This window comes from Chiloscyllium plagiosum, chromosome 30 (assembly GCF_004010195.1).
Source record: "Chiloscyllium plagiosum isolate BGI_BamShark_2017 chromosome 30, ASM401019v2, whole genome shotgun sequence".
Lineage (NCBI taxonomy): Eukaryota > Metazoa > Chordata > Chondrichthyes > Orectolobiformes > Hemiscylliidae > Chiloscyllium > Chiloscyllium plagiosum.
The window spans coordinates 18,656,868-18,681,244 of record NC_057739.1 but is presented as its reverse complement, the minus strand read 5'-3'; the positions used below and the strand labels follow the sequence as shown (position 1 = coordinate 18,681,244).

Here is a 24,377-nt window from a genome sequence, read left to right as displayed (position 1 = left end):
TCTGCCTGCCTAATGAAGAACAGGGGGTCCATGCAGTCATTTGGGCTCTGCTGACGCCTCAGCTAATCATATGGGCATATGATTGAAAAATGTACAGACCTGTATAAAAATGATAAATTCTGATCTCTGTATGTACATGTTTACATATGTATGGCATGACCAACTGTACAGACCATCAAATTATTTTATGAATAAAGTATATTTTTGAAATATAAAAAAAAATTGAGATTGACAGAGCAGTGAGTCATAAGCAACATGACCACCTCCCTTGACTGATGAGTACTGCCAACCAGGCCAAGCTGCCCAACTGACAGCAAGGCAGGACAGACAAAACTGTGAGCCTTCAAAGTACATCTGAAGGAGTAAAGCAAGGCAAGACAGAGATGCTGTTAACATCATAGTAGGTGCAAGAGTAGTGAGTGCATAGAGAGCAAGTGAGCAGCCCTGAAATGCATCCTGTTGAATCCATGAGATCGGTGCTTGGCCCAAAGTGCAAAGTGTATTTGTAGCAGAATTGTAATGAGTAGGGTAAGGGCACGCCAAAGTGAAGCATTGAAATGCAGAATGTACTGTCCACGGATAAGAGATATGATGCGGTTAGGTGGCTACATGTCGTATGCCAATGTGTGTGGACATGGGATGTGTATGATCACTGCTGTTTCACATCCTTGCATCCAATACAACACACCCTTACTCTGTATAGCTTAGAGCAAAAACAGCAAAATCTGAGTACCATAAGCTGTGACTGATTAAGTTGTGATTCTAGGTAAAAACAATGACTGCAGATGCTGGAAACCAGAGTCTAGATTAGTGTGGTGCTGGAAAAGCACAACAGTTCCAGCAGCATCCGAGGAGCAGTCCTGTTAAGCAGTCCTTGAAAATAAGAGCATTGGCCACAGAAAGGAACTATACTGACACATCTTGACTTTGATTACAAATGGATGGTAAATGGTGAAATGAGCTCACACTGTCTTCCAGTTGTAACTCTGAATGTGACAGTCCTGTTAAATCATCAGTCTCCCAACATATAAACAAGCAAAGATATAACTTTTGCTAGATTGTCCTTGCTAGCAATTGCCTCCAATGTAAATGTTTTCTCTAAACACATTGACGAAGCCTGTCTGATTAAAATATCATTCAAGTGTCTCATGAAAATACTTAGATATCTGTGCCTATTTTAAATTTTGATTTTGATTTTTTAAATTCTGGAGTGCCAGGTAGATAGGATAGTGAAGATAGTGTTTGGTTTGCTTTCCTTTATTGGTCAGAGTATTGAGTACAGGAGTTGGGAGGTCATGTTGTGGCTGTATAGGACATTGGTTAGGCCACTTTTGGAATATTGCGTGCAATTCTGGTCTCCATCCTATTGGAAGGATGTTATGAAACTTGAAAGGGTTCAGAAAAGATTTACATGATGTTGCCAGGGTTGGAGGGTTTGAGCTACAGGAAGAGCCTGAAAGGGCTGAGGGGTGACTTTATAGAGGTTTATAAAATCATAAGATGTATGGATATGGTAAATAGACCAGGTCTTTTCCCTGGGATGGGGGAGTTCAGAGCTGGAGGGCATAGGTTTAGGGTGAGAGGAGAAAGATATAAAAAGGACTTAAGGGGCAACTTTTTCACACAAAGCGTGGTGCAAGTATGGAATGATCTGTCAGAGGAAATGGTGGAAGCTGGTATAATTACAACATTTAAAAGGCAACTGGATGGGTACATGAATAGGAAGGGTTTAGAGCGATATGGGCCAAGTGCTGACAAATGGAAAAGAGTAGGATGTAAAAATGATGTGAAATATATGAGGGGGTCACATGTACTTATAGGAGTTAATATTCACACTGAATGTGAGGATGACCTGTCACTTCCTAACTCTCCATTTTGCAGATAACTTGGACAAGGCAAACAAAATGGTGGAACTACTAAAGATAAAATCTACATTTGGTATAATTATAAAAGCAGATAGCAATATATGTGAAGGATTTATTCAAGAATAACAAGCCCAGTTAATTGAAAATTGAAATTTAAAAATACAGCATAGAATGTTCTTTTCAAAAGTTAACAATGTCAAAATTGATTAATTCATTCATTAATTCAAGCTGGAAGTTTGTGATTTTTCATTTTGTTTTTCTCATTTATTGTTAACTAACTATCAATCAGTTCATGTAACCCTGGACTAATATTTTGGACTGTGATGAAACTCAATTGTAACTATTGTGTGCCCATTTTGATTTAATTTTGAATATGTTTAATGTTAAACCAATGCTGTCTAGATTTCACATTTAAAATATTTGCATTGTCATTGTGAATGTTGTTTTCATGATAGTCATTTCTCATTATTTTCTTAAGGATCAAGTGTATGTATAGCTTTCCTCATGAACTGTCTGGGGTTTTCAATCAATAATTACTTCATAAAGTTTTTTTTTTCTATGAAAAAAAATTACCATGGAGTGAAGTGTCCAGATAAATACTTCAGTTCCAATTTGTTTGATGTCTGGCAAATGAAAGACTTTTCAGGGGTTGGTACTATTCACAGCTTCTCTCAGAAAAAAGCTTACAAATTGTATAGAGCTGGAGTTGCCACCCATCCAGTAATACAAATGTTGCATGCTTTTATTTTAAGTTTAAGAACTGTAACTCCTGCATGTTTGTGTAAACCATTTGGAAAAAAAGACTCTAGCCCTAAAACATGAATGAGACCATTTAAAATTCTCAGGTTATGACTTAAATAAATTATTTCAAAATATATACTTACCTGTGCAAGAGCAGCCTAATGAGGAAGTAGCTTTTGTTTAATAGGTATTTATTTCTTAATGTCCCACTTGGAAATATTTTCTTTTTGTGTTCCAAAATCAATTATTTCTGCATGTACTGTGTTGTCCCTTTAGTTTGTGTGAACCAATCAATTCACTGATAAGTCTTGTTTCATATAAACTCAATTCTAATGCTCATTTTCTAACTTGTGAAATTCTTTTTCCAGTTACCGGATTCATTATAAGGATATGTACAAATTGTTGCGTATTATCTCACCACCTCTTGGCTTAGGAAAGAACTGCCCACATAGGTTGGCCTATAAGGTTTGAATTTAAACTGATAAGCAGAATATCCAAAAAACAAACTTGACTGCCTGCATCTGAGTAGGAATGATTGACTTGACCATCTCCTCCATTCAGTCCAATGTTTTAGCTTTTATGAGTTTGCTAGAGATTTCTTGGCATGCTGACTTGAAGTATGTTCTCCAACAGGAAGCCATTGTTTACACATCCCTTTTATCATGTGCTAAGCTGTCAATCATTCCTTATTGAAACAGGGATTAGGGAGTCTAGATTTCATTGCGAGAAGACACATTCCAATGCAAAGCCTGTATTTGCACTGGAAAATCTTACATTTCCATTTGGAATCTAATTAACCTGGATTTCTGTGTTTCTTTTTCTTTTTTTGTTTTTGTTCCCTTTTCTGTTTTGTGTTTTTGTCTTCGCTTTTGCTTCACTTCTTTTCCAAAGTGGGCGCATCACTTACAATGACATGTATGAGATGCTGAGACACATGTGTCCACCCTTAGGCCTGGGAAAGAAATGTCCTGCAAGAGTCGCCTACAAGGTAGCATATGAACCAAGCACACACAAAACAACTTTTGCGTGTCAAATCCAAATCTGTGTTTTCCTGTGCGTGCTGTTATATTTATGTAACTGTTGTTCATATTTTTCTATTTTCCATTCAGAAGTCAAATTGTCAGTCATATTTTTTGTCTGTCTGTGTTTTGTGAAATTAAAACATTTTTGTTTAGTCAATTAAGAATGATATTTCATAAAGTGTTCAATTACATTTTATAGAAACCTAAATAGGATTTTATTTTAATTTCTGTTGAATTTCAACAACAAACAAATACTTAATTAAGTGGAGGGATTTTTCCATGTCAAATTCTGTTGCTGATCTTGCACACCACTTTGAATTGCTGTCTTTTTAATGAACGCAAATAAATTACGATGCATTTGCAGTATCTTGCAGCTATAGGAAAATATTTCAAATCACAGAAATTTGTTCACACAATGAGGCTAACAACAATAGGAGCACCTTCTCCATAACAACCATAATGGCTTCCAACAGAAGAGTGGAGAGCAGTGATCCAGAGCTTTCTAACATAAATACCAAATCACATGTTTCTTTTATATACGTTAAATTGAACAATACAAATAGGGTTGTGCAGATGATTTGTCTGTGTGTTAATTTTTGTGTCTGGTATCCAAAAATGTCCTGTCACAAGCCGTTCTTGTTTCATGTCTCACCTCAACTGTTCTTTCTTTGCATCTCCTTTGATTTTGTGAAGTCACACAGCCATTTAAAATTAATGTAACAATCTGTTTTGCTTATTTGTTTTTTAAAAAAATCAATACCACATCAACACATTGATTTCTGAAACACAGTTTTAGCAAAACCTGTGAAAGGGAATTAGTTGTGGAATGAATTAAATAGTGCATAAGAATGACACCGAGAAACAGTAAAATACAAAGAGTGGAGGCAAATAATCTTTATAAGATCATAGAATTACAGAAATTGAAATGTAATTAGAGACAGGCACAAAAAGAGAGACTTATTGCTTTTATTTTCTCCATAAGTGAAGCAACAAAAGAACAAAAATTTTAGATAAATCAACCATAAAGATCTTTCTTGATAATTGTGCATTACATATTCACTCATTACCATTGGCATTCAATTGTTTGTAAGTCCAGTAATTTATTTGCAGTCATAACAGCTACTAAGTATAACAGCACATGTTTAGTTTAGAACTTGTAGATGTGTGGTGGAACATTGTGATTGTATCTAGCCTGTACTATATACAGTGACAATATTCCATCTTTAACAATTTGTACTGAGTATTACATTGTTACAAAGATCTTTCTCTTTATTAACTTCTCTGTCCTCTTACTATTCGCAAAAAGAACTTTCTTTAAATCTTATTGTCTGGCAAAAACTCAAAATCTGCTTTTTTTTATTATTTTAAAATTCAATTGTAAATCTAAAGTTTGTTCTCTTTTCCTTCCGCAATTGTATATCATTCTGTCAGGTCTTCAAAAGTCTCTTCAGAACAGCAGAACAAATCCCTGTACAGTTCATGTGCCATCGCATTCTAGCATGTACTAAATTGCTCGTCTTTTAAATTGCATGCAAGTCTGCGCCTGTTTCAGCTCTATTGGGGAACTCTCCATCTGTCTGCTCATTGCTATGCATTTCTCTCTCTCTCTCTGTCGCTCACTTCTCTTGCTCTCGAATGGATTCACACTGACTCTATTTCAGTAAGTTGTTTGTTGCATTGTGTTGTATTAAGACTAAAGATGCTCAGTTAACTCATGGTTTGCTGATTCAAGCTGGTGTCATAGCATTGCAAGCTCTTGCTGGGTTTGCCAAAATTGTGAACCTGTCTTCTTTCAAGTGCTTTATTAGTTAATTCTTCTGCCCTCAGAAGATATTGGCTACTGATTTGTTGCTTGAAGTGTTTTTAAGTCGTATTTCCATTTGTCCAATTCAGGCAATTGAAAGATTAGATACAAGATGTGCAATGATTACGAGCAATCCTACTGAGGCCACAAAAAGATAAAGTTGAAGACCAAACCAAATCAGTTATCAAAACAATACGTTTTCTATATTTCCATTGTACAAAATAGAAAGGCAATCTCGTATTACTTTCCTAGCACTCTTTTAAAGAGAAGGTTGGTTCAGATTTGACACGTGTTGCATCAGCAGATGAAGAGGTAACATTGTTAAAGTGCAGCTTATCACACGCATTGTCTGTTAGCTATATTCAGTGCAGAAAACGCACTAATTCCCCCATGTCCTTATTGCTATTTGCTCACAGCGGCTTGTAAGAATGAACATGCCAATTGCTGAAGATGGCTCTGTGCATTTCACATCTACACTGATGGCATTGATTAGAACAGCCCTCGATATCAAGATTGCTGGAGGTGAGTGGACAGGCCATATCATCCTACCAGGCAATATTGCATTGGTAGTAGAACTGAGATCATTGAATATGCACTGGAAGGATTGCGTCAAAATGTTTTAATTACAACATACATTTCCAAGCATACAACAAAACATGACCTAGTAGGGCAATTGTTATTCTGTTACAGTGCTTGATTTTGAAATGTTAGAATGCTCCTTACAAATCACAGAATTGTTGCAATGCACAAGGAGGCCATTTGGCCCATTATGTCTGCACCAGCCCTCCAAAAGAGTAATGATTCAGATTAAGCCTAACCTCCAAAAGTAAGTCTATCTGTGAATTGCCAGCACTGTGTAATTGTTTTGCTGTGTTACAGCACTGTCCCAATTGTCGCCATGCATTGAAAATATAAAAGACAAAGTGCTGTCAGCCTCTGTTGTAATTTTTTTCTTCCCCCGTGATTTAAACTGACAGCTTGGTACAACTTTTTACAACTTTTGAAAGTTGTAAAAGGAACTGTGCCTACTTTTCTCTGAATTTCATTTTAAAATGGAAAGAGGACATTGTTTTGCTCTGTTATTTTCAAGCATGGTAGCTTTAAGATTTTGTCTTGAAAATGACAGGTATTGAATGCTAGGCTGGATTTCAAAGTTGAAAATGGATCCAGCTCAGCAGATGATCCATTGATATAAAAGATGAAAATTTTGAGAGGCTTTAAAAATAGCATATGCCTTTGATATCATTTTCTTGTTGGTTATCTAAGTTAGGCATTTAACTGATTACAATTCCTTTTTGCACTGGAATAGTTTCATTTTCTTTTCCTGTATCAATGGAGATATGTTTCAATGCAGGATTTAATTGTTGGAGGTTTCACTTACTTTCCTCCAATGATTCTAAAATAATTCATCACTAATTAATAGCAGCCAAAATTGTTAAAGAATTTAAACACAAATCTTGAAGTCAGCTTTCTGGAATAAGAAAGTGTTGGAGCTGAGCAAGAAGACCATCAATAACAATACAGGCCATTGAGAGGAATCTTTAAATCCTAGAGGTGCAGGCTGGAGGTGGGAATGTGACTGAATTAAGCAAGGTGATGGTATTCCTGAACCCATCACCTTCCCTCTTCCATCCGAATTAAGTTCTGGGCAGGAAGGTGGAACTGGGGCCTTCCACTGCCAACTGAGGCTGTCAAGGGAACAATTAATGATTACTTAAGGACCGATCTGCCTCCCCAACCCCATCGGCTCAGTTATCTCTGTATGAGATGGGATGGATAAACATTACCTTTCCTGGCTCATAAACCATTGCAGGCCGATTGGTGAGGAGCAGGAGAGGATAGGAACTATTCGAGGATGTCCCAATGAACTGATTGAGGGGCTGGACATAGGGCATGAGGGATTGTTTTGAGTCAGCTTCCCCCCTCCACCCCACTCTTTCAATTCCCTGCGTGCACTCTTTGTGATCTCCCCACATTCCCTCAATAAAGAAGTTTAGCTGACACCTTGGTCTTCACAATCTTAATGGTCCTTCCGGCAACTGCTTCAGCCTTCTCCTTGGCATCGCCAGGTGCAAGAGCTGCCAGTCTATGGTCTACCAGCTGCTCTCACTGAACAGGACTTTAGCCTCCCAGGGATTTAATTTCAGAGAAAGGCTTACCCCTGCCCTTTCAACTCCGCAGTTAGAGGAAGGAATGGCAAGCCTTACACTGGTGGGTCAGCTTGGCTCTCTTTGCAACTAGTATGTGAGTTACTCAGTAAAAGTGCAAGCTTTTGTTCAATATGTAGGGAGCAGCAATATGTAAGTTTTGCAGTTTGCAAGTGAGATGGTCAACTTGTTATGCCTGAAGTTGTTAAAGGTGGAAAATAGGGAGGCGGCAGCAGAGGCTGAGAGTGTAGGAGTGAATGCAGATTATGTTGCAATGGTCGAAGAAAGCAGAGACGGAATGAAACAGAAAATATTGGGAATGCTCCACAGATCTGGCAGCAACTGGAGAAAAATAACATTCAAGTCAACGAGCTCTTATCAGAAATGGGTCAGTTTGAGATGTTACTGGTTTTAAGTAAATATAGAGGTGAAGAGTTAGGGAGCAGTAACAGTGGCAGTGTTCAAGTTTCATCAAATACAATGGCCTGTAATAGAGTAGAAGGCCTAGAGTAGACGTTATTCCCTTTGGAACATGTTTCCTCAGGGATTACTTAGAACATCTAATGGTTGGCATCTAGGTTCTGAGGTTGGTAGGCTGAAGGTCAGAGGACTGAAACTGAAATTGAAATTATTACAATTGGTTTGCCAAACTTATTGAAGGAAAGTTCAACACACCCTGGCTTTGATATTGGCTACACTTCTACACAGCATTGTGGATGTAAGCATTGAGCTTGTTGAATGAAAGGGAAGATAGTTTATGAAGCTAATTTGATTGATTCAAGGAGTTTCATACTGTTAATAGTGAAGTGTGCATATTCCTTTTTTTATATGACCTAAGTAAATAAATATAATTCTATATTTTCAATGAAGTTAAACATTTTATTCTTGCTGCAGTGGATGTCTGACCTAATGAAACTTTGGGCTTCTTGGTCAGCATTATAATATGGCAAGGCAATTGATGAATGTCATTCAGGAGGCAGTGACACAGAGAGAATGTCATCATGCTAGTAATCCAGAAGCTCAGGCTCATATTCTGAGGGCATTGGTCCGAATCACACAGTGATATTTGAATTGAGTAAAAATGTGGAATTAAAAAGCTAGTTAACAGGCAACCATTGTTGTAAAAGGCCATCTGGTACATGAATGCACTTTATGGAAGGAAATTGACCATCTTTCCCTGGTCTGGCATCCATTGGCTGAGAAACCCATGGCAACGGACAATTAGAGATGGACAATAAATACTAGCCTAGCTAGCAACATCCACATCCCATGAATAAATGAGAAAAGGAAAATTACACAGGCTGTCTTATAAAAGTCAGCTTGTACCTTTCCACTTTAAGTGCTGTTGTCACATGCAAGATAGCATCCGTACCTCTGGGCCGAAGTTCTGGGCTCAAGTTCCAAAATGTGTCATAATAGGTGTGAACAGGTTGATTAAAAATACTTGCAACTTCCACGTATCCAAGAGTTTGGATATCCAAAGGATATTAGGTTGCCTAAGTAGGTCTAATAATCTGGTGAAGTTTATGAAGCAGATTAGGGCCTGGAAACATGGCTTTTAATCACTGCCAGGAACCCATGCTTATATATTTGTAAATAATTTAGTCACAACACTTTTGGTTTAGTGATATCAGTTGGCAAGCATTTAAGTAGGGGAGACTAAAACATGGAGTTAGGGAAAAATGTGCAAACCAAGTGAAGCAATCATTTGAATTTGTCAATAAAATTAAGCTTCTACAATACCAGCTGCAATCTGCAATCATTAATGTAAATCTTATTACTGACATCTTCACTGATCTTTCTCCCTTTGTTCATACTACAATGGCCTAGCAGTGCTCACTACATGAACTTCCTGATGTTTATAAATTACTCCCTTCAGTTGACGCAGGCTAAAGCACCAGCTGCATGTTAACTTTGTTAGGATCTATTGCTGTAACTTGCAGGTCACAACACATCCAACTTTGATCAGTTATTCAAGGCACATTGTCCTCCATTGACAAACTTAATGTAAGTTTAAAAGCATGGCTTTCTGCAATAAGGTTAAAATTGCTAAATTCAAGTTTTCTCCTATATTGCATTACTTATACTTACTAGTTTTATTTATCAGTCTCTTGAATTTTGAGCAAGCATATAGCTTTAGATGAATATCAATAGATGTATATATTTTTCATTAAAGTTAGTGAAGGGATGAAAATTTCGACCAGGATTCTGAAAAAAAATGAATTGGAACTTCCTTTTTCCAACTCAGAATGTACTTGTGTTTCTATGCTTATAATGAGACAATGTATAATTCTGAAAGGAGGAATTGTGAGAATCACATCAGGAAATGTTCCGAAAGTTCTTCAATTCAGCCACACTGAAAATCTTTATTCCAAGTAAAAACATAACTTTCCATTAGAAAACAATAATATATACTGCAGTCAACTTGGGTCAGTAATACGAAAATGATAATTATATAGTAATTAGCAACTTGTGATGGTAACTGAATAATAGAAATGGCAATAATCAAAATCTCAAAACTTCTGACAAGATAAATTTATGAGAACTCTTTTCCAAATTTGCAAATTTTTAATGGTTTGTTTTCTTTTACCAGAGAATATAGATCTCTCATGTCTTCTTTTGACATCCAATTGTATTTTGCAAATTATAAGACAAGCTATTTAATTATAATTGCTTGTCTTGTATTCTGGCCGCAAAACATTTTTGAGTTTGAGATGGCAGGGTGATATTGTCAAAAGTTAAAATATAACACTTGAATTTTCTTAATTTTCAAGTTGACAGTTTGTTGCATGATGATGTTCCCTAAAAGAACCAAGCAATATGGTTCTGAATTGACAGTACATAGCAGAGTGAATGGGTCTGGAATTGGCCGTTACTTCTCTGCTTTTGACTCATGCAGGAGCCAGCTTTACTTATCCTGTGTGGGTGGAGTAGCCATTGACATCTGCTGCTGTGGAATATAGATTTGAAAACTGATGCCTGTGTACAGACTCAACATGGCCTGGTCACCTTGTATCACAAAGAGTGATCAAATCAGATCTATGAAGTTGCTGTTTAAGTGAAAGCTGATCTGCTAGAAACCAGAAAAATCTGTTTACTCTTCAATGGTATGTTCTGCTGTCTCCTCAGTTTAAAATGTCTAGAGGAGAACAAAATGCCACAAGTATGATTAATAGAACTTAAAGAAAAAACAGTTTTAACCCTTTTGTAGAATGTTTTCAGAAGATCATTTGAAATATTTCAAAGTTACTTAGTTTGCATAATATTTTACTTTATGCCACATTCCATCTTTGTGCAAAAATGACTTGAGTTTTTTGATATGAGGCAATCGTGACATTTTTAATCATGTACTTAAATTGAATCCATTATTTGGAAGGGTCATTGCTGATATTCATGACCTAACAAACATTGAATCATATAAGGGTGTCAATAAATGATGAAGGCATTGATATAACATGCAATGTCAACAGGTAAAGTTTAATCCTGTTTCAATTCTGTCATTGCAAACAGAATTAAATATCAAGTGTAGTATATTAAGGGTATCTGATTCAAAATTGCCCAGTTTGCACCACCACCAAAGATTAATTATTTGAATCAAAATATTAAACTAGAATCTTGTTGAAAAGCACTGAAGATTATAGGGTGAAGTGGTCAATTGCTAGGGGACATAGATTCAAGGTGTGGTGAGGTGGAGGGAGGTGGCAGGATATTTGAAAGAGATGAGCCAAATCTTTCACACAAAGGGTGATGTGTGCCTGAGACCCACTGCCAGAGGAGGTGGTGGAAGCAAAATCAAGAGCAACATTCAAGAAGCACCTGGATGAATACATGAATAGGTAGGGAATGGAGTGCTACAGATCCTGTAAGTGAAGACACTTTTAGGATGGAAGAGCAAAATGTGCCAGTGCAGGCTTGGAGGGCTGAAGGGCCTGTCCCCATGCTGTATTGTTCTTTGTTGTTTAGACAGCACTTCTTTGTATGGGCAAATGTGATTCATCACATCTTAAATCTTTTGTCAATTTCAAAGTGACTGAAGGTACAGGTGACATTATGTTGAATTTTTACTTTTATTCCATTAATATCAAGAAATGTATAACGAACCCAGAAAGTCAGTTTTAATATCTTTCTACTTCAGAAATTGTATAAAAAGTGGCTTGTGTATATTTTCTTAAAAAAAATTTCTCGAATTGTTGACTTGCATTTGTGATTTTGCATTTGTGTGTTTCAGTAAAGCCTGCAATTATTCTCTGTAAAAGCTTTCCCCTCAACTTTCATTTTTTTAAAAAATTGAATCTTCTAAAACTAACTTATTAGCAACAATTTTAATTTTAGATTTTCAAAATCACACTATTTATCTGATTCATTGAGGCTATTACACCAAAATGGCTTTTTAATATTCATTCAATGGACTTCCAATTCATCCTGCCTCTCAATTGAATCACTGCCCAGCCAACGCATTTTCTTTTTCAACATGTTTTGATGTCTAGCCAGACAGTCCAGAATACTCCACAATATGATTGAGGAAGATTCAGTAAAACTACTTGTACTTGGATGGAAATTATGTTGACAATATAATTGGAGTAATATGTAAAATATAACTTTCTCTCGCTGACTTTGCAGTAGAAGCATTAATGTCCTCATGGTTAAAGGAAAGGTAATGACCCACTGATACAAAAGTTGTCTGTAGGCGGATGCACCAAACATAATTTTTAGATATTTTAGATTTTTAGATGTAGATTTAATTGTCATGTGTACTCAAGTACAGGAGTCGAGTAAAACCGTGTATGGTGTTGCCACACATGGCACCATCTTAAATTCAAAGGTACCTGGGTACAAAAAGGGTAGGTATAAATTAGTAAGAGAAATTACCTTAATTAAGCATTACCTTCGTAGAATAAGTAAAAAAAAGAAATAAAGGAATAATTAATAACAAATTCCTTCTTGATTTAAACTAAAAAAAACTAAGTTAAAAGTCCAGCAGTCTTAATGTTCTGTCAATTGATCTCACAGTAGTTTCACAAAAGAGACACCCTCACTGATTCAAAAACAGAAAGGAAAGGCATACTGACTACACTCAATGGGTTAAAACAGTGTAGAACTTCGAGACAATATGGAACATCCGTTAGGGATTAGAAATTCACTGACTTAAAACACAAAGCTTGAGTAGTTTATTGTTATCACCATAGTTTTGAGAAAAGAGCATTTTCCAAATGATTGCCATCATTTAAAACATTCATGAGTCAATAGTTGATGAAGGATAATACCCGCTATGAAGAATTTAAGTTTGAGATGGAATGACTTAAGTTTTATCCAAAAGAAATCTATTGGCATTATATAACACCTTCCATGATCTCGGAGTATAAAGAAAGCTTAATGAGTTTTCTCATGCTTCCTTCCGAAACTTGTCTCATTACCTATGCGCCACGTCTCCATGGCAGTCTGCTCGTCATATTCTCCACTTTGTTACACGCAGAAGTACTGGCTGCTGCTGGGACCTCCCAGGATTCCTGGTAGAGAGCCATCTTTAAAGCCGAGCTGTGCACCCAGTCAGGTGCTAGCAGTCCACAGCTGCCCAGCACAATTCATTTTAATTGACCAGGACGTGTTGGACAGAGGATAATTGGTACCCGCTTTGTCGATAGGAACCTGGAGGTCCCATTGGACAGTGGGTGCGTGCATGGAACGTGCCCTGAGATGTTGAAGCCTGCTGGAAGTCCAGTGCTGGAGTTGTCAGTTACAGCTCTGACTAAAACCAGGAACTACAATGGTGAAAACCTGAAACAAAACCAAAAACAGAAACTAACTGCTGGAGCAACTCAGTAGGTCTGGCACTGGTCTTAGAAACGTTCACTCTGCTTTCGCTCCACAGATGCTTCCAGGCCTACTGAGTTGCTCCAGCAATTTTTGTTTCTTCTTACTGCTCTGACATCCATGTTTGAGAATTGGCACTGTCTGTATTCTATCCAGCAGGAGAGAAAACAGGAAACTAGATATCAGTGAGGTACAATGAATTAATAATGAGGCTTCCCACTGCCTTCTAGTGAGAATCACTTCTTGACCATCAACACTTTGTTGGAAGTTTGGATATTTTGCTCTTGATGGTGGGAAGCTTCTTGCTCACGACCTTCTGTTTAGGAGCTGAGCACATTCTGCCCTCTGTCTTTCATGTTAAACAGATTCATTAGATATGGCATTTGCACATTAAACTTGGATTAAAATAGTACATACTCATGCTATCTTCCTTCGATCCCTCTTTACCAGAGTGATCTGAAAATGCACATCATTCTGAGACTTCCTAATTTCCCTGACCATTGCATTTGATCATTCAGCTCAGCTTTTCCTATGATTAACAGATAAAAGCAATATCTTCCTTCAGTGGCATTTGGAAGTTTTCCAGTCTTAGTTTTTGTTCTGTCCATACTTTATTTGTGCAACTTGCATTAAGTTTACAAGAACTTACGATCCAAATCCAAATACAATCTTAATGTCTGCCCTCATATGTCAAAATGAATGGCTCTTGCAATGCATTTATAGATATTTCTTTGCAAATTAATAACGGTGATATCAGGTCCCTCATGTTGGCATGATACCCTGGAGAGATGGGAATGATTTACACTTCACATGATTGTAAATGATGCATTAATAATCATGCAAATGACAAGAAAAATGGGTTATGCAGTTCCAACAAAATGCCATCTTTCATTCTCTTTTTGTCCTAGGGCACATTTCTTTCTGTATTTCTTTCTCCTCAATTGATTTAAAGCCATTTTGTGTTAACCAGTACTGCCGTACTCACCCAGCCTGTACACTAACGTCACCTATTCCAATCCCACTTCCTGGAAATGCTCAGGAATGTGAAATGCTGAGAGATGTTTGTTTTCCTTGGTTATGCAATTTATAAATCAGTCACTTATTCAACATTTTAGGACTGGAGGAGAATTACAGTGACACTATACTTCTTCTCAAAGATGATGTAATCCACAGCAGATTGCTTCAGAAAAAGCCTGGAACCTGTTACATTCTCGAAACCTTTATTGAAATACATGTTTTAATACATATAGATTTGTAGCAGTCAGTCTTGAGTACCCTGCATTTAAATATTGAGGCTAAAATGGTGAGATCATATAACCAAAATGTGATCACTATATAAACTTTTTTTGGACATTTAAATAAGCTGGCATAAGAAAATCTAAGAAGCTCACTTATAACAATTTATGTGGAAAAATTAAGACTATAATTTTAGCAGGTAGCCTTCAGTGCTACTGCTCAAATGGGGATAACTCACCCAAAGTGGTCTTTTCTTCTTGTTCTTCAATGAGAAATGCTGGACATAGCACTACATTTACGATCTTTGGCAACAGTTTTTTGTAACTTGTTCAAGGGATGTTAGCATTGCTGGCAAGGACAGCATTTATTCCCCACCACAAGTTACAATGATGTATGACTTGGAAAAGTTGTAGCCAACAGTATTCCTAAACAGCTATTGCATTTGATTCTCTCGGTGGTGGAGGGCACTGGTTTGCAATATGCTCACGAAGGAGTCCTGATAAGTTGCTCCAGTGCTGCAGTAATTGTGCCAGAGAGAGTGTGGATATTCTGTAATAGATGTGATGCTACACTAATGGGCTTCTTTGTTCTGGATTGTGTTCATCTTCTTGAGTGTTGTTGGAGCTGTACTCATCCAGGCAATTGGAAAATATTCCATACACTCCTGACTTGTACATTATAAATGGTGGACAACTTTGGTAAGTCAGGTGGTGAATTGCTCGCTAAAAAATTCCCAGCATCTGACCTGCCCTTTCAGCCACAGTAATTATGCTGTTGCATCAGTTACATTTTTGCTCATTAAGTTTCCCCAGATGTTAATGGTAGGATGTTCAATGACCCGAAATGTAACTGAACCAACAAGGTAAATAATGTAGCCGCAAGAGCAGTGACAATAATACTATTGAATGTCAAAAAGTGATTGTTAACTTGTCTTTTCTTGCAGATAGTCATTGTCTGGCACTTAGAATTATACTTGCTAATTATCACTCCAAGTCTGAATATCCCTGAAGAAGGGCTTATGCCCGAAACGTCGATTCTTCTGCTCCTCGGATGCTGCCTGGCCTGCTGTGTTTTTCCAGCACCACATTTTTCAACTCTGGTCTCCAGCATCTGCAGTCCTCACTTTCTCCTAGTTGATCTTAACCTACTGCAAATCCTCTTGCAAGGATGCCTACCTTGAAGAAGCTCTCCTCCACCCTCTACAAGGATCTCAGTGAGCCCCTCTCTCACTGCACCCCCCAGGTCATCTCCTCTGCCCTAAAGCTCTTCAGCCATGTCCTGAAACAGACTCACTACCACAGTCACATCTCCTTCCTCAGCACCTGCCTACGGAACCAACTGACCGATTCCTGAAGAAGGGCATATGCCCGAAACGTCAATTCTCCTGCTCCTCGGATGCTGCCTGGCTTGCTGTGTATTTCCAGCACCACATTTTTCAACTCTGGTCTCTAGCATCTGCAGTCCTCACTTTCTCCTGAGTATCATCCAGGCCTTGCTGCACTTGGGAATACACTGCTTTAGTATCTCATAGGATACAATGAGGGCTGAACATTGTGCAATCATCAACAACATACACAGGTCATTCATGAAACAGCTGAAGGTATTTGCATGCAGCCATTACCCAAAGGAGCACCCTCTGTGATACCCTGCAGCTGAGATATTTGGTTTCTATCAGCCACACGATTTCCTTTTTATTTTGTATAACTCTAGCCAATGTAGATTTCAATTGACCTCATTGTTGATGATACACTCTGTCAAATATTGTCTTGATGTCAAGGGCAGTCACTTTCACCTCATCTCTGAAATTGATATGTTCATTCCATGTTTGAATCAAAGTTGTAATGAGGTCGAGACCAGTGAGCAAACTATTGCTGAGTAAGTGCACTGTTGATGATATGTTCCATGGCTTTGCTGAGGATGGAGATTGATCGTATGATAATTGGTGGGTTTGGATTGGCCCTCTCTATTGCCAGGTCCTACCTGGCCAATTTTTCATGTTGGTGCATACATGCCTGTGTTGTAGCTATACTGGAACAGATTGGCTAGGGGGAAGGCTAGTTGTAGTGTGCAAGTCTTGAGCACTGCAGCCAAGGTGTTGCGTCACTTTTTAAAGGCTCCATTGAACAGACCACAAGGAATTCTGTAAAGGGGGAAGCTACCTGAAGACAACATATAATAATTTAGTCTTTGAGAAAGAAAAACAATTTTGCATTTGGTTATTCAATAAATTGAACTACACATCTCTAGTAATATAGTGTGTGTTAAAACATTGAGATCAACTAATTTAGTTTTCTTCTGATAAACTATTCAATATCTCTTATAATGCCACAATATAGTACTTAATTAGAAATACAGTATCATCTGAATTTCTTCCAGGGAGAAAACACAATTTCCAACAAAAGCCAAAGCACAACGAAATTGTCTCTTCATTATTTTTTACAGAATATGCTATCTTAAAAAAAAATTCTCACCATGGAAATGAGATTTTGGTATAGAATATAACTGAAGAAAATGAAATTATGGTGGCCAAACACTAAGCAATGCAAATCAACAAACTTAGAGTTTGAAACGGAAGGTGAAATAGCTTCTGTGCAGACAGCTGAATGAGACAGAAAGTATATTGGAGACATTGGGATTGACTCATCGATGTTTACAGCATCGAAGGAGACCATTTGGCCCATCACAGCCATGTAGTCAACAAAGATCTGACTACACTAATCCCATTTTTCACTTTTGGCCAATAGCTCTGGAAACAATGGCAACACAAGTGAATATCAAAGTATGCTTATATATTAAAAGAATGTCTGACTAAACCACCCTCTCAGGTAGTGAGTTCCAGACTTCCATCACAGGGCTGATTTTCGGCTTACTTAGAAAATGACTATAGTTCCATAATAAGTAGAAGTGTCAACCTGCTTGAAGGTGAGAAATGGCTATCCACTGGAGATATCTGATTCCTTTATGATTGAGTTGGGACTATATATCTGAACAAAATATTCAATATTTTGAAATGAAGCTGTGGAGTGTTTGTACACATTCAAAGAGACCAATTTCTTTGCCAGCTGGGGAGGGTGCAAGAATTATCTATTTTCCAACAGTCAGTGGAAGCAACCTGTCTGAAATGCATATTTGTGCTGAAATCTAAAGGCTGTAAAGAATATTGTGATATATCTTGGAAAACATCCACATCCAGTGTTGAGGTATATCTTGGCAAATGTCATCAGCATCATCAGGAGATGAAAGAAGTTGGGAGCCACAGAATATAGGGAATAGAAGAGGCCATGCTGTCTATCATATGTGTGCTATCTCTTTCAAAGAAATAATCAAATGGTCCCACATCCTTTCTTCTTCACTCTGCAATTTTTTTTCTTTATTGAGTATATATCTGAATCTCTCTTGAAAGTTTTGATAGAATCTGCCTAACCACATTTTCAGATAGTGCATTCTGGTTCATGTTTGGAGAAAATAATGTTCAAAATTGAACATTATGAGTAATGGGTCCCTTGTGGTGCAGTGGCGGTGTCCCTACCTCTGATTGAGGATACCTCAGTTCTACTGAATGTGGAAATTTATAATAACATCTCTGATCAGGGTTATATGGAAACATGTTGAGCTATGTCAGTTCCTTTAGTTGTAAATGAACAAATGATAACCGAGAATTGGATTAACAAAAGTCCAGAAGATAGTTTTTGGTTCTTCCCTGTTCACGTAAATGTGTAGCTGTTTTTTTAACTGCTTCAGAGAGAAGGATATATATACACTTTGTTTGAATAGTTCCATTTATTTGCAAACCTTTCCTGTTAGAACCCAGCCTTCCTTATTTTACTCATTTTCAGCAACATGAGTTCTTCTTTAAGCTAAAACTTATATCAAGATGTGTAATGAAAATTCTGTAAGACATCTCAAATAATGCTTTTGGTATATTGTAAATACTATTAAACTCAACTATCCTGTAAAATAGCCTAAGGAACCAGTTGGAATGTGGTTGGATATCTTACATCTATTCATTGAGGTGTTTTCACACTGTCTGTGAAGAGAGTGAATCTGACCCTGCTGACCATTTGCAGGGAATAAAGTTACTAATGAGGCACATATGCTGTTTCACTATCTTCCATCACTCTTTCAACATTTTCCTGTTTTTTCCCTTCTCTGCATTTGCTCTTATCATGGGCATTTTTATATTGTGAAGCAGTCCCTTTGATTCCAGAGGCTATCTACACATCTTACCTGCCCTTACTTCTAAGTTAAGTATGTAGAGTCATAATTTATCTCCTATTGAACAACAAGTCTGAAGGATTGTTTTTGTAATGCATTGTCAAGATGGATGCCTAGTGAATGGACAACATATTGCTTCACAGTGTTAATCTCAAGGGCTTAGGTCTTTCCATTTAGCCTTGCACACATGGTGAACAGAAATACAGCTGCTGTCTGTCTAGAAGTAGATCACAATGGGTACAGAACAATAATTTTTATGTACACTGGAGCAGGGGCAGAGTCTGACTGTGCTTGTCTTCTCCCATAGGAGGTTCATACCAACAACAATGTGATGCTGAGCTTCGGAAGGAATTAACTGCTGTTTGGCCAAATCTATCTCAAAAGGTTTTGGATATACTGGTGCCTCCACATCGACGTGAGTACTTTTCCTCAGTTAGAAAAGTTGGGTTTTGCCTGAAAAATATGAAATGGCATCAGTTGTGTTTAGTGAGGCAATATTGTCTTGATTTCAATGGATAAATTGGCTGAATCCAAACAAATAAGCCAAGGTACCTGACAACTGCTTAAATTTAAGCATTGGTTGGTTAGTTTATTATGGAAAACTTAAGCGAAGAGCCTTGCCTTATGTTGTAGTGTTTTGTAAAGCAAGCATTTGTAAATGTTACAGCAGTCCACATTTTGAACTTTAGAAACAGGTTAGAAACATTTGAGACTCCTTAAAAAAAGTGCAATCGAGAAAGTTGGTAATTGAGAAATTAAATGAAATGGTGTAATGTTGTTCATTCTGCAGTGAATTATTTTAATGATTTGGTACTTGCAGTTAATAAGCCTGATTTGTTATTGATTGAAGAGCTGGATATGGCTACTGAGACAGGATCAGAATGGCACTACATGGCCAATTGCAATATGTAATCCAGCAGAAGCAAGTTAGAAGGAGCAAATTAGTGCAGATGCTGGAATCTGTACTGAAAGCAAAAATGCTGGAAATCACAGCAGGTCAGGCAGCATCCATGGACAGAGATTAAGCTAATGTTTTGAGTCTTCATCAGAGCTGACGTGAAGTGTGGAGGGGTCAGCATTTGTGCAAGTTAGAAGAAGCATGCATGCAGAAATATGTGTGATCGAGAATTGTAGTCTGCATGTCTTCCCAAACAGTTACAATAACCAAGCAAGGATCTGCTATGGAACCAGAACATGTTATTTTCTATTCTGCATGGTTAAATAAGCCTGTGTGAGATTTTCAAGTAAACTAAATCCAAGCTGCTTAACCCATGTTACTTACTGATAACACAGGAAAATACAACAGTCAGTTGGTAAAAGCACCACCCAGTGCTTGACTAAACTATCTTCGACTAAGAATCCTAATGCTATGCAGATATATTCTCACCAACCTGTTCGGGGATGTTATGACACACCACAGGAGCAGGTGGGACTTGAACCTGGGCCTCCTGGCTCAGCCGTACATAAATAGCATCAGTTGAATAGCTTCTTAGATAGTTTTTAATTGCCGTTTTTAGGGACTTTTTTATAGATCTGGAGCAGGTGGGACATGACCCAGGCCCTCTGGCTCAGAGTTAGGGACACTACCATTGTGCCACAAAACCAATTGAATAGCTTTTCTGAGGAAGGCTGTCAATCCAGAACGTTAACTCTGATTTCTCTCCACAAATGCTGCCTGACCTCCTGAGCTTTTTCAGTAATTTCTGTTTTACTTTCTGATATACAGCATCTGCCATTCTTTTGGATTTTAGTTTGAATAGCTTCTTATCTGTTTCTTTTTTGTTACATTCAGATATGCTCTTATTGAACATTTTTTCCCATCATCAGATCATATGTGCTATTTGTTTCATCCATAAACAATCACCAATAAATCATCCATGTTTTCCAGTTGATTTGGTTACACGGAAAGCCTGTTAAGAACAATGCAGACCATCAAAGGTGAGGGAGAGAAATCAAAATGAAGTTGGAAGGAGAGATAAAGCACTCTATCCCCTGCGGTGCCCATCTCTCACTAAATGCATCTACAGCATTGGTGGAAACCGCATGCTCACTCTCTCAGGATACCCAAGCACAACATAGCTATGGAAGAGGGACAGACAGCCAGCAGTTATGAATCCCTTCCACTGCCTGCTGCCTGAATCTGTTAATTGCCAACTTGGTCTGGCCTAGGTCCAGATACATGAGGAGGTCCTCCAGCTTACTCATACCCCTCTGCACCAGATGTCCAAAGATTAGGACTGAAGTGCAACCAAAAGAGGATCAAAACAATTTTCAAATGACTAAAAAGGGAATGCAACCACCCATAATCAATGTGTCCCGGAGATCAACAGATCCCGGAGCACAGCTGAATGAACAGTTGGGCTGGAAGTCCGTGTACTACCGTAACCTATGGTTACATGGGGTTGCAGGGTGCAAAAGGCGCAATACGCAACGGACATGGAATGCACCCTCTCCAAGGACACCTCGGCAGGGGTGTAACCATGATAGAAGGGCAGGCAGATAGAAATTATAATGACAATCGTGACACTTTGGAACAAGTGGGACTTGAACCTACTTGTCTGGCTCAGAGGTAGGGGCACAACTCCTTCAAGAACCTCTTGAATATCCTCTTAGTTATTTACTAATCAACCTTTTCAGGCAGATGGGACTTGAACTCAGGCCTTGCAGTTGAGGGGTAGGAACACTACCACTATGCCACAAGGGGACCCTTGAATTGTTCCTTACGCTTTTTTAAATTAACCTGCTTTTTTAATCAATCTCTTCAGAGATTAGATTAGATTACCTACAGTATGGAAACAAGCCATCTAGTCACAAGCCCCTCTGAAGAGCAACCCTCCCAGACCAATTCCCCTACCCTATATTTACCCCTGTCTAATGCACCTAACACTATGGGTAATTTAGCATGGCCAATTCACCTGACCTGCATGTTTTTGGATTGTGGAAGGAAATCGGAGCACCTGGAGAAAACCCACGCAGACAAAGGGAGAATATGCAAACTCCACACAGACAGTCACCTGAGGTGGGAATCGAACGCAGGTCCCTGGTGCTATGAGGCAGCAGTGCTAACCACTGAACCATCATGTCACTCTAATGTTGTTACACACCTCTGAAACAGGTGGGACTTGGACCAGGACCTCTTGATTTAGAGGTAGGGACACTACCACTGTACTACAAGAGCCCCCTCAAAGTGAGAGCAAATGGTTAGCACTGCTGCCTCACAGCACTAGGGACTCATGTTCAATGCCAGCCTCAGGCGACTGTCTCTTATTTCCTCCCAGTGCAAAGATGTGCAGGTTGAGTGGATTGGCCATGGGAAATGCAGGGTTATAGGGATAAGGTGGTGGTGGGGGTGCAGAGGTGTGTGGGGAGGCGGGTCAGTGTTAGATGTTCTTTGGACACTCAGTATCTCCTAGATGGGCTGAATGGCTTCTTCCACATTGTAGGGATTCTATGATTCTATTTTACCAAAAATCAGCTTTGCGTTAATTTTGGGGACTCTGTGGAGAGTTTCTCTTCCTGAGCTCTAGTGTGTTCTCATGCAGTTCTTTGCAGTTCCCCTCATTATATGAGCACAAGCCTTGATGGCATCTCACATGTGCTATTATGCACTCACCACTGATGGAAGTACTAGCCACTACCAGGATCTCTTGGAATTCATGGCCAGTACCATATTTAAAGGCCAACCATGCACCAGACAAGAACTGCCCTTCATAATGCATGTAGAGGGCGGCACGGTGGCACAGTGGTTAGCACTGCTGCCTCACAGCGGCAGAGACCCGGGTTCGATTCCCGCCTCAGGCAACTATCTGTGTGGAGTTTGCACATTCTCCCCGTGTCTGCGTGGGTTTCCTCCGGGTGCTCCGGTTTCCTCCCACAATCCAAAAATGTGCAGGATAGGTGAAGTGGCCATACTAAATTGCCTGTAGTGTTAGGTGAAGGGGTAAATGTAGGGTAATGGGTCTGGGTGGGTTGCTCTTCGGAGGGTTGGTGTGGACTTGTTGGGCCAAAGGGCCTGTTTCCACACTGTAAGTAATCTAATCTAGTGGGAGGGCACTGAAAAAGAAGTAGGCACAAAAGTTGCATGGGTGACTCTTCATTGTAAATATAGGCTCACAGTTTATTGTTAATTTGCACCATTGTCTGTCTGCTTGACTATCATTGTTACTGTAGTGACAAGAACCGAGATACACAGATTACCTATCCACAGCTCTATACAATTAAAACCAAAATTGGTAAACATTGGTTTGATTTTTGAGTCTAGAAGGGATATTTGAAATTTCAGGGGAAGATGACTGATAAATCGATTTTCACAGAAGTGCTTTCGTTAACTAGAATGTTAAAGATGTGGAATGTTCATCATCCTTTTGTAGGATATTTTACAGTTAGTACTACTGTTTGCTGGCTGACATTTTAAATTTATATGTGCATATTGCCCAATATTTCTGGTCAATACATTGGTTCAATATAGGATAATGAAATAATTCTGAAAGAGGATAACCCATGAAGCTAGCTCCTTATTCATTCATGATTGGTTGCAAGAGTGGGGATTGCTATCACATTTGTCATTTCTTTCTGCAGCCACAGAGTTGACAGTGGGGAAGGTCTATGCAGCGCTGATGATTTTTGATTACTACAAGCAGAACAAAAGTAAAAGAATCCAACAACAGCAGCCAGGCAGCTTGTCACAGGTAATTAGCAAGACTGAGCCATGAACCAACACATGGTTATTCCCCTCTTGATTCTAAAGTTCCAAAAGAGATAGCCCCCTAAATATATTTTATGTTGCTTTAACATAAAAAGCAACTTTCCATCTTCCAAGAGGCACGACTATTTAACTTCTACCTCTGATGATATATTGAGTTTTCAACACTTGTTAAATTATTATCCCAGTAACTGTTTAATGAGTTCACATGTCTGAAAAATTAACAATAATTATTTCATCCCAATTCCACCAGCAATGAACTTCACTAATTACATATAAATTTGGTTAGTCACCATGCTGCTTCCTTTAACTAGACTATTTTATATTAACTTTGCATGGATTTCTACAGTAATGCAACAATGCTGCTTCAAAGTCTTTCTGAGAAGAAATCTGTAAATGTGTGTGTGTGTGTGTGCAAGTGAATAGGTGCATACCGGTGTACGTGTGAGTTACTCTCCTCCTAGACTGCCACAGAGGAAGGAACGTATTGGGAGTAATTTTCATCTTCACCATTCAAACAGTAATCTGGCAGCATCAATTGCTCAGCCTTTGTAAAAGCCTCCTGATTTTCTTCCCAGTGAAATAAACACATTAAAATTCAGACAGGTTGTACAACAAGTTGTCATAGAGTCATAGAGATGTACAGCATGGAAACAGACCCTTCGGTCCAACCCATCCATGCCGACCAGATATCCCAACCCAATCTAGTCCCACCTGCCAGCACCCAGCCCATATCCCTCCAAACCCTTCCTATTCATATACCCATCCAAATGCCTCTTAAATGTTGCAATTGTACCAGCCTCCACCACATCCTCTGGCAGCTCATTCCATACA

At 38.5% G+C, this 24,377-nt stretch overlaps 1 protein-coding gene across 10 annotated transcripts in view; it reads left to right on the top strand.

Moving 5' to 3' along the window:
- The window catches only part of LOC122564768 (probable voltage-dependent N-type calcium channel subunit alpha-1B), a 594,873-nt gene that overhangs the window by 547,836 nt on the left and 22,660 nt on the right, over window positions 1-24,377 (top strand). For 7 of the 10 annotated variants that reach the window (XM_043719974.1, XM_043719969.1, XM_043719968.1 and 4 more), the window contains 4 exons: window positions 3,498-3,594; window positions 5,849-5,954; window positions 19,149-19,256; window positions 23,420-23,529. In XM_043719974.1, coding sequence (XP_043575909.1) covers window positions 3,498-3,594; window positions 5,849-5,954; window positions 19,149-19,256; window positions 23,420-23,529 — 421 coding nt within the window. Of the gene's footprint in view, window positions 1-2,974; window positions 3,072-3,497; window positions 3,595-5,848; window positions 5,955-19,148; window positions 19,257-23,419; window positions 23,530-24,377 lie in introns of all 10 variants that reach the window. The other 3 variants (XM_043719970.1, XM_043719967.1, XM_043719965.1) reach the window with 1 other exon arrangement.